Genomic DNA, 17,089 nt, shown 5'->3' with positions numbered 1-17,089 from the left:
CCCCCCCTCTCCCAACCCACTTCCCCCCATCAACCCTCAGTTTGTTTTGTGAGATTAAGAGTCACTTATGGTTTGTCTCCCTCCCAATCCCATCTTGTTTCATTTACTCTTCTCCTACCCCCTTAACCCCCCATGTTGCATCTCCTCTCCCTCATATCAGGGAGATCATATGATAGTTGTCTTTCTCCGATTGACTTATTTCGCTAAGCATGATACCCTCTAGTTCCATCCATGTCGTCAATTGTATGCTCTTTTATTTCCATTAATTTTCAAGTTGCATTAGGGGAACCAAGCCTATAATTAAAGATTAGCTTATGAAAGCATTAACTTTTTTCTTTCAAATATTGTTTTAATCTCTGTTTAACAAGCTTTGTTGGTTAATTCAAAGGACAAAAATGAGTAAATGTGTAACTAGAACTATAAGAGAAAATAATACTGCTAAACTCTTAGACAACTATTTTCTTTTTTTTTTAAGTTATCCTAAATTGTTTTTTTATTACTTATTTTTATTAACATATAATGTATTATTTGCCCCAGGGGTACAGGTCTATGAATCATCAGGCTTACACATTTCACAGCACTCACCATCTCACATACCCTCCCCAATGTCCATAATCCAACCAACTATTTTCTTTTTAAGCAGTGTTACCTAATATAAGTGATTCAAAGAAAATATCAATTTAAAAGTTGTAATTAATAATTTAACATATTCCAATCTTCCTGTCTCACACAAAGTAAATGTAAATAGGGAAACTGCAGAAATTATGGGGATTTCTTGTTTGTAATTTAAAAAGAAGCCACTTACCTGGTTTTCCTCATCAGGTGGCAACAACTTTTGGTTTCTTGAAATTGCTAACATTTCTATAAGTTCTCTAAAAAAGAAAAACAAAAAACCGAAACAACTTTGCAAAATAAATACAATAGAAGCTTTATCAACTGATCTCTACCTAACTGACTTGCTGGACTCATGGTACCCACAGCATGCGGAGTATTCACAGCCCCTGCCCCACTGTGACTTGGGCTCTCACCAGCAAGACTCAGTTGTGTTTGTTACCAGATCCATTTATGCAAGTTTAACCTATTACTATAATTACATAAATTAATATCCAGTATATAAATACCAATGAAATATGACTGTCAACAGAAAAGAGTTGTTTAAATAAAACACCCACTTACACTGGGTGGAGTTAGGGAAGGCTTCTCTGAGTGAGAAAAGTCAGCCACAAAGAAGAATGCTTGTAAAAGACATAGTTCAGGGGTCCAAAGATGGGTCTGAGAAGTGTGGTCAGAATACAGTAGGTACTGGGAAGCAGGATACAAAAATGAGGACATGGTTAGGGAGGGAGAGGCCAGATCATGTTAGGGCTTTTTAGGTCACAGCAAAGGACCAGTATTTCATTCCAGGTACAGTGAAAAATGACCAAATATTTTAAACAGGGAAATGACATGAACTGATTTATGTTTTTAAGCAACCTGCTAAGCTATCTGGAGAACGGATTTTAAGAGGGCTAGAATGGAAATCAAGTTAAGCAGCTTCTGTAGTATTCCAGGCAAAAAATGACATTGGCTTTGATGAAGTCCTAGCCACTAAGATGTAGCAATAGTAATGCAAACAGGTAAAACATGTACAGACTCAGAATATACTCTGGGGGGCGCCTGGGTGGCTTAGTAGTTGGGCATCTGCCATAGGCTTGGTCCTGATCCCTGCGATAGAGCCCCAAGTAGGGCTCCCTCTCAGCGGGAAGCTTGCTTCTCCCTCTCTCACTCTTTCTCTGTCAAATAAAGAAATCAAATCTTTAAAACACACACACACACACACACACACACACACACACACACACACACACGTATGTATGTGTATGTGTATATATATTGGAGGTAGAGCCGATAGGACTTGCTGATGGATTAACAGACATTTTATGAAGACAGCATGTTATATTAACCTTTTTCTTTACCCCATAGATGAGATATAAACAGCTGAGAACCTCGAGTCTACACAAAGGCTGGTTTCAGTGGTGGGAGTGGTGGGAATGGGAAGTATGGTGGGAGATGTGGAATGAGCCTTTTTCCGCTTTTCTTGCAAATCTGGGAGTATATATCCACAGAAAACCTTAGAAGAGCTTGCCTTAGGTACAGGAGTACAGTGGGAAGGAAAAAGCTGTAAGACTTAGTGCTGTTCAGTAGCAGTCTAGAACAAAGTGGAAACCTCTGTCCTCCCCAATGGTAAAAAGAGGTTGAAGGAACCCCTGAGCCCACTCTCTGGTTACAGGTGTGGGAGATAGAGCCCTGTCTTGCTACAGAAGAAGCTGTACTCCTGGCATATCAAATTAGGATCCACCCACAATTCCCCATAGAAATATAATTTACTTGGAGGTTAGATCCCATATTATTAGTGGTATACTACACTTCAGGTAAATTATAGATAAACAGATTAATAGGCTGGTGTGGAAACCTCAAGACTCCTATCAACATGGTTTCTGAAGGACAATTGAGTTCTGAGTCACAAACATGTTAACAAAAACTTGTAGTGGGGCGCCTGGATGGCTCAGTCGTTAAGCATCTGCCTTTGGCTCAGGTCATGATCCCAGGGTCCTGGGATCGAGCCCCTGGGCTCTCTGCTCAGCGGGTAACCTGCTTCTCCCTCTCCCTCTGCTGCTCCCCTACTGGTGTTCCCTCTCTCGCTGTGTCTCTGTCAAATAAATAAAATAAAATCTTTTAACAAAGAAAAGAAAAACTTGTAGACTATAATTTGTGTTTCTATTTTTAAAAATTCCTCCAAAGATTTACCTCATTCTATCATATTTTACAAAGTAATAAATATACTGAAAAGCTATATAATCAAGTAACAGCAAAAAATATATCCTAAATTTCAAACGCACTATTTTTTAAAGTTAACAGGTTACATTAGTTTTTCTTTCCAATTTTTCATAAAAAAAAAAGCAAACAAGAGAAAAATTTCATTAAGAGGATAATGACACATTTCACAGATCACAGAAGCAGTATATGTAGCTATATCTAATTGCTAATATAATGGGATTTTTTTGAAAGCCAATCACACTGGAATAGCCTCATTCTGTGAAGTGTCAATGAGTCTCGGGGCAAACCACAAAGTGACATCTCTCCCACTACCACCAACAACCATCTCCAGGGTCACAAAAGAGATAAATTTCACTCACTTCTGTCACCCAGTCTTTCTTTAGAGATGAACAAATAAAATAATATGTCAGATTAAGTCATGAGAAAATTGGAGGAAAAGAAAAACAAACTTTTATTTTTTTATTTTTTTTTTAAAGATTTCATTTATTTATTTGACAGACAGAGATCACAAGTAGGCAGAAAGGCAGGCAGAGAGAGAGAGGAGTAAAGCGGCTCCCCACTGAGCAGAGAGCCCGATGTGGGGCTTGATCCCAGGACCCTGGGATCATGACCTGAGCCGAAGGCAGAGGCTTTAACCCACTGAGCCACCCAGGCGCCCCAAAAAACAAACTTTTAAAGTAACGGTTATTACCAAGCTGCAAGGACCCCAAGAAAGAAGAAGCTTATCTCTAGTTTGTCAACAGATTCAGTGAGGACTGCAAATCAATGACAAATCGAAGTGTCTTTAGCATTCCTGGGAAAAGGGCAATGGAACTACAGCTACGTTTAGAGAAAGCAAAAGAGAACTCAGCACCTCAACTAATCATGCACAGCTAGAAAGCTGAGGTGGGAAAGTTTCAGAAACAGATTCTTGATACATTTCATCAAACAGAAAACCCTATACTGGGGAATTAAGGAAACAATCAAAAGAGGGGGAGAGATAAACCGATCAATTTACAAGACAATTTCAATTTGGTCTCAAATTTTACACAATTGATAAATTACTTATTTATGTTATCTCAAGTGGAAGAGTGCATGACAATCATGCATATGTACTCCTGTTGGTACCAAGAGCGTCAAGAAAACACTTCAGGTATACAGAGCTATAGCCAAATAATCCAGAGGCAAGATCTTAAGACTGACTACCAAGCTGTCCAATGTCAGAAGAAATTTTCAAAGACCTTTACCCTGTATGCCTAGGTTCAAAAAAAGTTTCCGAACTTGAGGAATATGAAATATATACCAGGTCGCAAAACAGACAAATTATGTTACTGCATGTAAACTCAGAAAAGAAATGAATTTACTGGGCTCCAGAGTAGAAGGGTGAGAAGTAATAGTTCATTGAATATACTAAGACAAAGATTTGAAATTCAAAGACCAAGATTCACTCAGAACAAAAGGCAGCAGCCACTACTTCCCAAAGGGGGTGTCACTTCTTCAGAAGTAAACATTATTTACGGAAAAGTGACACACTAGACTAGACATTTGGACTGTATCTCACTGAGCATCAGGAACCTACCAAATCTTTTAAAGCAGAAAAAAAGTGACATAAGATGCTTTTAAAAAAAGATAGCTCTGCTGTGGCAATATAGAAAGCACAGAAGCATAAAGCCAAGTGAAACTGTAAGGAGGCTGCACCAAAAGATAGGACGGTGGGGATGGGAACAATAGGTCAAATCTGAGCAACCTTTTAGGAGGAAGAATCAAAACAATTTCAGCATCCAAGTGAATGTGACAGAGTTAAAGAAGGCTTCAACTTGACAAACTACCACGAACGATGGCAGAATAAGGGGAGTGACATCCAACTTCTATCTCTTCCATACTCGCTGAACTCCAGCCACCCCAAACTTGCAACTGCACCAAGTCGCGAGTGCTCGTGCCTCCAGGCGTTTGCACCTGCTATTCCAACTACCTGCCACCTACAGAATGCGGTGAACTTCTTCTTCCCATGCAGTCCTTTCTCCGGGAAGCCTGCCCTGACTACAACTGAGACGGGAACCTACAGTACTCGAGTTTCAGTAACCCGGAGCGCACACCTCTGTTAAGAACAGGCTCCGCACCATGGTGTCTGTTTACGGCTGTCACTTCCCCTTGACAATGGGGTGCTCTGTGTCCGCAACTAGTCTCCCCCTCACTACCGTCTCCCAGCGTTTGGGACCCGGGGGGGGGGGTGTCCTTAAACGTCTGTCAAGAGTCCGTGGACGAAGGTACTCACACCTGGCGACCTCTAAGGTCCGCTACGGTTCTGACGACGTCGGGGTTCCAGCGTCACTCATTTCTAAAATGTCCCCTAAGGAAGGGAGGGGGGTGCCGTCTCGGAGTGACGGAGGGCTGCGGACGCCGAGTCCACGATACTCGCTCACCGTCTTTGGGAGCGCGGCCTCCCCGCGGAGCCCCAGAAACGAACCCACCCTGCCACCCAGGGCGGCAGATCCACAGTCAGTCCTCCCGGCCCAGCCCAGTCAGGCCCTCAGACCGATGGCATTACCTCGACAAGACCTCCAGATCTTCCAGCGCAGACAGCAGTCGCTCTCGCGTGCTGTTACCGCCGGCCGCTCCAGAACCGCCTCCCGGCCGCTCTTTCTCCTTCTCTCCACTTGAAGACGCCGCCATGCTCTCCACAGGACCGCGGCTGGAGACTGCGCAGCTGAGTCCCTACGAAGAGAGGCGGGCTCCGGAGGCGGAAGTAAGGGTCACCGAGGCGGGGCGGGGTAAGGTGGGGTGGTGGTGGTGGCGGTAAAGAGGCCAGGGCTACAGCGCCACCTATGCACCTGGAGATGCACTGCGGGCGGCGGCGCCATCTGATGGGCCACAGAGGGGAAGTTCTCAGGTCCAACCCAGGCAGGAGAGCCAGAAAACAAAGGCACAAGGCGGTCAGGTTGCCCTGTGCCTTATGGTTTTCAAGTAGGAATGGGAGATTCAACGGATCTTAAGCATTTGAGGAAATTGCATAATGACCTACGACTCCTATTAGTTTCTTTGTGAAATGGGCTGGCCTCAGCATTAACCTACATCTTTAGTCTGCATCTCTATAATGCTAACCCCACCTTCCTGTTAGGCCTCTCCTAGAGGTTGTAAGCACCCTATGACAGGAGCCATAATTTGTCTTTTTTTTTTTCTTTATTGTAGTAAAATATACATAACATAAAATTGACCGTGTTAATCATATTTAAGTGTACAGTTCAGTGATATTAAGCTCATTCATGTGGTTATGCTACTATGACCACCACCTATAACCTTACCATCCATAACCTCTTTCCATCTTGCAAAACTGTAACTCTGTGCCATAACAACTCCCCATTCCTTCCTACCCCAGCCTCAAACAGCCACCATTCTACTTTTTCTCTCTCTCTCTGAATTTGACTACTCTAGGGACCTCAAATAAATGAAATGATACAGCATTTGTCTTTTGGGGATTGCCTTATTTCACTTAGTGAATGTCTTCCGCTTTCATCCCTGTTTTAGCATGTGTCAGTATTTCCTTCTTTTTCAAGGCTGAATAATATTCCCTTCCATGTAGATACCACATTTTGTTTATCCTTTCAGACACTTGGGTTACTTCTACATTCTCATAATCCATCTTTATAATTGTATCTCTCCCAAGAAAGTGTTTTGTTCATTGATTGAGTTCAACTCACTGTTGAATGAGTCAAGATAACATGTAAGTGGTAGTTTATGAAAATGGTTTAAATAATCAATATAACATAGATTCCAAATTAAAGCCAAAACTCTACCTTAGCCCACTTTCCTGGAGAGAACACTATAGTTGGGGACTTTCCCTACCAGGAAAACTCAAAGCTGCAACAGTATGGGGAATGCGGGTTCTGTATCAGGTTAGGGTGTGAGATTTTAAAAGACAAGATGGAGAGATGTCACCTACAGAACAGCTGGGATTAAGGCAGGAGTACTTGTATCCATCATTCCATCATCCTGTCCTCAGGCCTGTTCTTTTGGAAATGCTGAGCCTTCTTCCTGCTGGGCACCCAGACTTGAGGATTTTCTTGGGGACTCATGCTAAAAAAAAAAAAGCCATTCATAGCAACTGCTGTATGATACAGAATGCTGATTTATTCACTTACAAGGAAAAGTAATAATGCCAAACACAATTTTACTTACAGACAAATTATACAGGAAGAAAAATATCACCAGAATGTTGCTTTGGTAAATTTGGATTTGAAAAAATGAAGATAGATAAAAAAATTAACCAATGCAACCATCATCAGTATTTGTATCTCCATAGCGTAGGGGTGTTTGTATCAAAGAAATTGGAATATTTGTGCTCATAGGTCAGTGTTCTTCTTCCCCAGACAGTGCAAGAGACCTAAGGACACCTTTTCTTTGCCAACCATCCCCTACTTCTGCTCTTGGCTAACCCTTTCTCTGAATATAGTCAATTGTTAGATAATGGAATATGTTAGATTTAAGCTTCCTAATGACATTTGTATTCTAAACATGCTTCTCAGTAGCTCTGGTCAATAATTTCTCATGTTAAGTTTCAGAGGGGCTTAACTCTTGAAGTCTGTGTTGGTTTTGTTTACTCAGTTCTCACAGGTTTATCTTGGGTCATGATTCTGGTGGGAGGAGGGGAGATATCCTATTAGTGTAGCTTCCACATAAAAATTCTGGGAGGACTCTCATCAGTTAAAAATTACCAATTATAGGTCCTACTTTACAGGCATGGACGGTCAGTAGGTGGACAGTATATGTGTGTTGTGAACTCCAGTCCTCCTCAGATTTACTACAAAATCATATGCACATTGAACATTGTCCACAGACTGAAAAGTAACAGCATTTTCTACAAGTATACTCTTTTGCAAACTGCAGATTCTGGTGTGATAAATAAAATATGAATTATTTTATAGATATTATAATTAATATGAATATTATATGTTTTAATAGTATTTAGATAACTAATTCATAGTAATTCTGAATGTTGTTTCTCAATCTATAGATTCAAAAGGGTAAGTACTACCTTCTTGTGAAATATTATGTATTTAACACACCAAGCCCTGGTCTAAGCATTTTTTATAAAATGAACTCAATTAATTTTCACAACAGCTTCTAGAGGGAAGTACTGTTACCGTCTTTACATTGCAGATGTTGAAGTCGAGAAAGCAGAGAAATTCAGAGACTTGTCTGAAATCATACAGCTAATAAGTGGCAAAGCTGGGATCTGAACACAGAATCTGGCTCCAGGGTCTATGCTCTCAGCCACTGGTTATCCTCTTTTTAAATTATTATTATTTTTTTTTACAAACTTTATTTAACACTTCATGAAGTGGACAGTCTTCTTTTGGAGAACTGCCTGTCTTTCTTTTTAAAGAAAGAGGAGTCTTCATACATTGGAAAAGGGTTGGGAACCTCTGGTCTAAAATGCAAGCACTTGCGAATGCACAGTTTGGGATTTTGAGTAAAAAGCATCTATAAACATTTGGTGTGGAGGTTTGAGTATGCAGCAGGAAATTCAACCGGCCTATCCCTAAAAGTCTGCAGAACAGGGTGACTACATGTATTATGTGTATTTTTATACATTATTTTTCATTTTTATCAAGCAATCTATATATAAATTTTAAAAAGTCAAATATCGCTCAGAAGCTACCAAAAAACAAAAAGCTCTCGGTCACACCTCCTCAACCCCCATATCCTGTGACATCCTGCTCTCCCTAGTGGCAGCTTCTCTGCACATTCTTAACTGTTTCTTCTATGCTTTCTTTCCCTATTTTAAAGTAATTGGCATGTTTTCTATATCTCTATTCAACTCTTTGAGAAATTTCTTTCCTGTTATGTTGAATAAGGAGTTCATCTCTCCTTCATGCCCCATTCCCCTTCTTCTGGCCTCTCAATGGATAGAATCCAATTTTTCGTTAAATCAATAGTCCAGTCCTTCCTTGCTGCACTATTATTTATATATAACTATGTAACTATTATTTATTTATTTATCTCAAATAAATTTGAAAAATAAAATGGAGAAGAACAGAAAATGTCTTGGACATCAAAGCACATTGCACTGACTTGTGTGAACTTGTCAGTTACATATTTATATGTGTCTGTACTGAGTCAAAAATCAAGTATATATTTTTACTGTGGATTGAAAAAGTTTGCAAGCATCGGAGAGTTAGGAGGATACCAACCCTACCTCTTAGAAAAACAGCTCCTTCCCCCTAAGGCTCCCAAAGGGAGAATCTGTATAAATTTTGTATTCTGGGGACAGAAAGTTAAAGCAAACACACACAAATAAAGTGTATGTTGAGATGATTCTCTGGGATGCATTGCACAGATGGACCATGCTGTGGTTTAAATTGTGTGACCTCAAAATTCATGTAATGAAGCCCTCATACCCCAGTACCTCCAAATGTAACTGCATTTGGAGATAGGGCCTTCAAAGTGATTAAGTTAAAATGAGGCTGTTAGGGTCGTCCTGGTCTAATCTGATCGGTGTTTTTACAGAAATATGTGAACAGCCAGAAGGTGACCTTCTGCAAGCCAATGAGACAAACCTCAGAAGAAACCAAACCGAACCTTGGACTTCCCACCTCCAAAACTGTGAGAAAATAAACGTCTGTTGTTTAAGCCAGTCTGGGGTATCTTGTTATAAGAACCTTAAAAGACTAATGCAGAGAGGTTGCAAATCAATGGACATCTGAAGATTTCTAAACAATGCCTTGCATATACCTTTGACCTCCCTGCCTTTATTTTTATTTGTCCCTTGGCTAGAGCACACATTGGGCTACACAAGCTGCAGATGGCTGTACGTGAGACTGTGCATCCTTGTTCAGACCCTCTCCACTGCCCTCGACACGATTTCTCACTATTTCCTCTTTCTCCAAACCTTCAACACTTCCTTCCCCTAGATTCCCACTCTCAACTTAGGACCTTGAATTCTAACTCGCTGAGAAAGAGGAGAAACCTGAACACCCACACATTGCAGCCACCACAAGTGCCTGGCCACCAGCATTGTTCCCCTCTGCCCTGCAGCTGGACCAGCTACTGCCCGTGCCCTTTCCCTGCTCCAAGTCAGAGAACATTCTCTCCCCGTAGCCCTCTCTCTCTGAAGGCTTTGTTCCAGTGGTCCACCCACCTCCCAACTGTCAGTGTTTCATCTTGTACTTATCATTCCCATCACCATATCTGCTGCTATTTTCCTACTTTTAGAACACTCTTACCCCCACTTTCCGTACCAGCAACCGCTTCACTTCTTTGTTTCCTTCTGCAGCGAAATACCTACAAAGAGTTATCTAAATATTTTGTTTCCAATTCCATTCCTTCCTTATACCCACTTCAATTAGTTTTCATCCTCACTCAGATTGCAAGGTCATTGAAAACCCCTGTGTTGCTGCAGATAACGGCTGGCATGCATTGTGCTGGAGGCTCTGCAGCCCTGCACCTGTCAATCACTCTCTTATTCTGGAGAACACTTTCTCCACTTGGATTTCTAGCATGCCACGCTCTCTTCATTTTTCTCCTTGCTCCCTGGTCTCTCCTCTCAGTCTCTCTGGCTGGTTCCTCCTCTCCACCCTGACTCTACACAGAGGAGCGTTTGGAGGACACTTCTTGGTCCTCATTTCCACCAACTCACTTTGGTCATCTCACTCAGTCCAGGGGCTCTATTTTTAAAAAATTTTAAAAATATTTTACTTACTTATTTGAGAGAAAGAGAGAGAGCATGGACAGGGCTAGGGACAAAAGAAGCAGCAGACTGGGGCGCCTGGGTGGCTCAGTGGGTTAAGGCCGCTGCCTTCGGCTCAGGTCATGGTCCCGGGGTACTGGGATCGAGCCCCGCATCGGGCTCTCTGCTCAGCAGGGAGTCTGCTTCCTCCTCTCTCTCTGCCTGCCTCTCTGCCTGCTTGTGATCTCTCTGTCAAAAAAAAAAAAAAAAATCTTAAAAAAAAAAAAAAAAAAAAAAAAGAAGCAGCAGACTCCCCATGGAGCAGGGGGCCTGATGTGGGGCTCCATGCCAGGACCCTAAGATCATGACTGGAACTGAAGACAGATGCTTAACCGACTGAGCCACTCAGGTGTCTTTTTAAATAATACCTGTAAGCTGACTCCCAAATGTGCATTTCCCACCTAGACCTGACCTCTGAACTCAGGCTTGTATGTTCAGTTCCTACTAGATACTTCTGTTACTGCGCAGAGAAAGGGTTCTGAACTCAGGTAGGGCTACACCCTCCTGGAAAACCAATACTTGAGATGCCAGTGCTTCAGGGAAGGGAAAGGTTGTTCTATTTCAGGAAGCGGGCAACCTGGGAAGACGGTGGACTAATGCCCCGAAGACCATCCTCCCTCTCCAGGTGAAGCCGAAAGGGCTTAAAAGGGAAGGCAGGGTAGTGGTGGGGACAGGGAAAGGGGCTGCTCCGTGGAGGAGAAGCAGGTGCCTTGGCAGTTAGTCCAAGGTGGACATGACCCTGAACAGACTTGCTGGCATCAGCTGCAGCTGTTTTCCAGTGCGGTCAGGCTTTATCTTCTGGGAAATTCTGGTCCTTCACTCCTCAAGGCCAGTGGTGTGCAAGTCTCAAGGGAAGTAGGTTAGTCCCCTGCACACCAAGGGACTTGGGTCAGCAAGCAAGGAGAGCAGAAGCTTGAGGCAAGTTAGCTCTTAAGACTGGCTGTTACTTGCACTTGGGTAGACAAAACTGAATTCCTGATCTACACCCCTTGCCCCCAACACACACAGCACTACCTGCGGCCCCCCTCAACCCAGTTGATAGCAGCTTCTTCATTTTCCTCGTCCAGGCAAAAAAAACATAGGGTTCTTCTTGACTCTTCTCCTTGTTTCTCATGCACCACATTCACCCAGAAATCAAGATAGTTCTACCGTCAGCACATGCCCAGAACTGGTCCACATCTCGTTTTTTCCACTTCTTCTTCTTTTTTTTTTTTTCTTTCGTTTTTCCACTTCTGATCACAGGTCCACATCTCCGTCATCCCTCAGCTGCATTTACTGAGATTGCCTTCCCACTGTTCTCTCTGCTTCTCCCCTCACATCTGTGGGCTATTTCCAACACAGCAGTCATAGGGATCTCTTTAAAACTCAAATCAGATCATGTTATTCCTCTGATCAAAGTTCTGCAGTGGCTCCCCTTTCACTCAGAGTAAAAACTATGAGCTAGGCTATGAGGCCTAGCATCATTTGACCTGGCATTGCCCTTCTGACCTTTCCTTCTTCCCTCTTTTCACTCTGCTCCAGCCATTCCAGTCCTAAAGCATACCAGAACCATCCTGCCTGAGGGGCCCCCAACTGGCTAGTCTCCCTGCCTTCATCTGTTGGTCCCTTAATAGTCAAATGGCTAACTTCTCACTTCCTGCAGGAATCTCCTTTTCTCAAGGAGGCCCACCTGGTTGTCATTTTTCCTACTGCATTTTACCCCCACATTCCATTCTCTTTACCCTGCTCTGTTTTTTTCCATAACATTTGTCATCTTCTAACATTCTATTAGTTGATGTGTGTTTTGCTAAATATCGCTTCCCCTGGAATGTAAGCAAGGTGGGGACACTGATATGACCCCAGTGCCAAAATGTTGCCTGACACAAAGTGGGCACCAGTGATTGTTGCTGGGTTTGTTGTTGACAGAGGTGCTAAAAATCACCAAACAAACTGTAGATGTCTGTAGTTTTGCCTCTAAATGGTAAAACCTTATTTTCAGTCTTTTCTGTCCATATTAACCTTGGGGATTCTCAAAAGCAACTCCAAATATTTATAAAATCCTCCACCAGAAGAATATTCCATTAACAGTGGTCACGGTTACTCTGCAATCCAACAAACACTAGTCCTGAAGCTTGTCTCCCCAGCCAGTTATCAGAGTAAGTTTGAGGGTTCATGTTCAAAGTCAAACCCATTAAGAGTGGGCTAGAGAGTTAGAGTCAGGCAATTCTCTCCCAGTAGTCAGGCCATGAGAAAACAAGTCCAATACATTCATTAACTCTCTTCAAGAGGAAAAAACCTTGAAACTCTACTTTAGCGCATGGGCCTCCGAGCCTCTAACCCCAGGTGAAAATAACACTCAATTCAGGATAAAGCTTCTGTCTCAAAAACACCATTTATGGTTTTTGAAACCATGAATTACCTCTCAAAAAGCTACTGGGGGAAGAGGTGGTTTCCCAGCAACTAGCTGGCTTTTAGGACAGCAACTTCAATTTTTAAATCAATTGCAAAGCCTCAAATGTGCCCTTAAATTGCCTTTGGGGGTGGGCAGAGGGAAAGGAAGAGAGAATCTCAAGCAGATTCAGCACTGAGCGTGGAGCCAGATGTGGGGCTCAATCTTACAACCCTGAGATTATGATCTGAATCAAAATCAAGAGTCACCCGCTTAACCGACTAAGCCACCCAGGGGACCCTAAACTGCTTTTCATTAAGCCAGTTATCTCTGGTAAGTCCAACTGGGGCTGCTCTAAAACAACAGAAGTTTCACAGTCTAAATAAAGCCTCTTATCTCCTTCACCCACCGCCCTAGTGATATCATGGAGCCTCATCAGAAGAACTCAATCCTCCTCATTCCCAAACACCACACAACAAAAAACTTCCATTGTCCAGAATTGCTCAATGTTAATTAAAATCATTGGCTCCATGGAAAGCATGGCATTTATCTTTAATTCCCTACATTCTTGATCCTCGAGAATACAAGAAACAAAACAGTTTAGGTTAAACATTTTATTTTCTTTAAATATTTGTGATGTGGTTTCAATGGAAAGGTTTTCTAGAACGAACAGACCTTCTATGAAGTCTCATCTTCCTGAAATTCCCCAGGCATCATTGAAAACTAACCACTTCTCCATAACTCAAAAGAAAGGTGGGTGACATTATTGTCCTCCTTTCATAGGTTCATTTATTTTTTCAACAAATATTCATTAAACTCTGTTTTCATGCCAGGGACCACACTAGATGCTGGGCCTGTAAGGGTGAGTAAGACAACAGTGGTTAGGGACGTCTTCCTGGAGGAAGTGAAAGCAGAAATTTCTTAGAAAGCACTTGGGGCAGAAAGACTGGCAGGGCTATAGGAAGGAAGAACTAGACTAAGGAGTTAATGTCAGATAGAGAATGATAAAAATATCTCACCAACTTTTTTTTTTTTAGATTTTTATTTCTTTCTTTATTTGAGAGAATGAGAGAGTGAGCTGGGGGTGGGGCACATGGCAGGGCAGGGAGAGAAACAGAGGGAGAGGAATAAGCAGATTCTGTGCTGAGTGTAGAGCCTGATGAAGGGCTTGATCTCAAGACCCTGAGATCACAACCTGTGCTGAAACCAAGAGTTGGTTGCTTAACTGACTGTGCCACTCAGGTGCCTCTGGTTCTGCCAATTTATTACAGCAGCCCTAGGAAACTAATACTACTGGTTTGAATGAATAGATGTTCTCAATTTGATTCTAAGGAGATAGGGGTTCATTTCTTCTCACACATAAAGCAAATTGCTAAGGGTTTCTTGGGGGCCTGAAAAGTAATAAACTAAATGCATTTATATTAGCAGCATCAATTTGTGCATGATGAGCTAAAGCAATTAAAAACATGTTGTGCTCATTAGTAGAAGCCCAGGTTATGGAATAAAAGCTGAAAGAGAACTCAGAGATCATCTGCTCTGGTCTGACCCCAGCCTGTGATTAAACGTTTCCTGATAGAAGAAAGCTGTCCTCCTCACCTATCAGCCATTTTCATTCATTTTAAGCCCAAAGATACATCAAGATAATTATCACACATTGGGTCTAACCTGTCTTCTGAATAATAAGTAATACATAAGTACTACAAATGTATTACACAAGTTATACATTTATTCTATCTTTCACAGAACAGACCATCAAGGTTTTTCTTTTTTCATTCTTTTTCTCAATGTGAATTGTATTTATAGAATTAAAGAAGGTTATGTTTTCAAATATACATTTCAAAAATCTCAGTTTTATATTTCAAAATAAAACCTGAATAATTCATTTTTTAAAAAAGGGCTTAAATATTGTGCTTGATATTTGTATATAACCATTATTTTGTTGTAGTTTTATTGAGATACAAATGAAATATAATATTGTATAACTTAGGGTATACAACATAATGATCTGATATATGTATATATTATGAAATGATTACCAGAATAAGTTTAGTTAACTTCCATCACTCAAGTTTCTTCTTAACTATGATTTGTTAAAGTGTTTTTTCTTCTATTATAAAAGTATAAAAAATAAAGGCAAAACAAAAGAAAAACTTGTTCATCTTCAAAAATCTGGAAAACATAAAAAAATTAAAATTATCTGTTAACCTACCATTAAGAGATGCATATTGTTACCATTTTACTATATTTCCTTCCCAACTTTTTGCTTTCCATACCAATCATCCCCAGTTCCTTCAGTAGCGCCTCATTTAAAAGGGTTTCTAGGGGCGCCTGGGTGGCTCAGTGGGTTAAGCCACTGCCTTCGGCTCGGGTCATGATCTCAGGGTCCTGGGATCGAGTCCCGCATCGGGCTCTCTGCTCAGCAGGGAGCCTGCTTCCCTTCCTCTCTCTCTGCCTGCCTCTCTGCCTACTTGTGATCTCTGTCTGTCAAATAAATAAATAAATAAATCTTTAAAAAAAATAAAATAAAATAAAATAAAATAAAATAAAATAAAAGGGTTTCTAGATGTTTCAGCACTTTGCTTACTGTCTCTTTCACACATTTTAGTTGGCCCTTCATAAAATGTAGTGACTCAAAGCGAAGATGATATTTGAGGTACCGTTTGTCTACAGCTGAATAAAAGGGGACTTCTCTTATGCTCTGGAGAATCACAGTAGGTTAAAAGATCAGAGCCTTTACAGTAGTATAGATCTCAGTTCAAGTTCTGATTCCATTTATTTATGGCCTCTGCATTTCAGGTTCTCCATCTATAAGAGGGGACAATCGTACTCCTTTGAAAGTTTGTTGGAAGGCATAAATAATATATATAAAGTGCTTGTTACATGATATGTGGAAAGATTGTAAGTTATAATAATAGCTAACATTTATCAAGCCAAGTAGTATTTAATGCTCGATAGGTACAATTACTTTCCCTGTTGACAAACAAGGACACCAAGGCCCAGAACATTTAGGTAACCTAGCCCAGCTCACACATCTTAGGAGGTGACAGTCCAAATTCAGAGCCTGTGTTCTTCACCACTATGCCAAGTTATACGGCAACTAATATTATAACTGCCTTACTTCTCTCAATTCATACTAGAGTTACAGTAACTTTTTTTGAAGTCATATAATTTTTTTAAAGATTTTATTTATTTATTTGACAGTCAGAGATCACAAGTAGGCAAAGAGGCAGGCAAAGAGAGAGGAAGGGAAGCAGGCTCCCTGCTGAGCAGAGAGCCCGATGCGGGGCTCGATCCCAGGACCCTGGGATCATGACCTGAGCCGAAGGCAGAGGCTTTAACCCACTGAGCTTCCCAGGCGCCCCTGAAGTCATATAATTTTTGCTGATTCATTTTAAGTTTGCAATTTATTAAAATAATTTTTAAGTGGAAACAACCAATATGTCTTTCAATATGTTGGATAATCAATAGAATATATATCCATATAATATATTACTATTTGTCAATAAAAAAGAATGAGCTATCAAGCCAAGCGATGACATGAAAGAATCTTAAATACATATTGTTAAATGAAAGAAACCAGTCCGAAAAGGCTACCTTCTCTATGATTTCATTTATATTACATTCTAAAAGAAGCTTAACTGTTGAAATGGTAAATAGATCAGTGGTTGCCAAGGGCTCAGGAAGTGGAGAGGGTTGAGAAGGTGAAGCACAGAGGATTTTTTAGGGTGGTGAACTATTCTGTATGATGTTGTAATGGATACATGACACTATGCATTTATAAAATCTCATAGAACTTTACAGCACAAAGAGTGAACCTTAATGTATACAAATATAAAAAATTATTTTGGAAGTTGGAAGACCCTAGGAGGGAATGCAGGCAAAATCGTCTGACAAGTCACAGACCTACACCTCTGAAACAAATAATACATTATATGTTACGTGCACCCAAATGTTTATAGCACCAATGTCCACAATAGCCAAACTATGGAAAGAATCTAGATGTCCATCAACAGATGAATGGATAAAGAAGAAATGGTACACACACACACACACACACACACACACACACACAATGGAATACTATGCAGCCATCAAAAGAAATGAGATCTTGCCATTTGCAACGACATGGATGGAACTAGAGGGTATTAAGCTGAGTGAAATAAGTCAATCAGAGAAAGACAATTATCATATGATCTCTC

At 41.1% G+C, this 17,089-nt stretch overlaps 1 protein-coding gene across 1 annotated transcript in view; it reads right to left on the bottom strand.

Moving 5' to 3' along the window:
* LOC111146976 (mediator complex subunit 4) overlaps positions 1-17,089 on the bottom strand; it is a 47,430-nt gene that overhangs the window by 11,158 nt on the left and 19,183 nt on the right. The window contains exons 2-4 of the mRNA XM_022502779.1: positions 6,765-6,870; positions 5,345-5,511; positions 806-872 (exon numbers count right to left, since the gene is read on the bottom strand). Coding sequence (XP_022358487.1) covers positions 806-872; positions 5,345-5,469 — 192 coding nt within the window. The 5' untranslated portion in view covers positions 5,470-5,511; positions 6,765-6,870. The remainder of the gene's footprint in view (positions 1-805; positions 873-5,344; positions 5,512-6,764; positions 6,871-17,089) is intronic.

The sequence above is a fragment of the Enhydra lutris genome, unplaced genomic scaffold, assembly GCF_002288905.1.
Source record: "Enhydra lutris kenyoni isolate GAN:26980312 unplaced genomic scaffold, ASM228890v2 scaffoldscaffold15, whole genome shotgun sequence".
Taxonomy (NCBI): Eukaryota; Metazoa; Chordata; class Mammalia; order Carnivora; family Mustelidae; genus Enhydra; species Enhydra lutris.
Note: the sequence above shows the minus strand (reverse complement) of the source record. Positions and strands in the feature narration are given on the sequence as shown.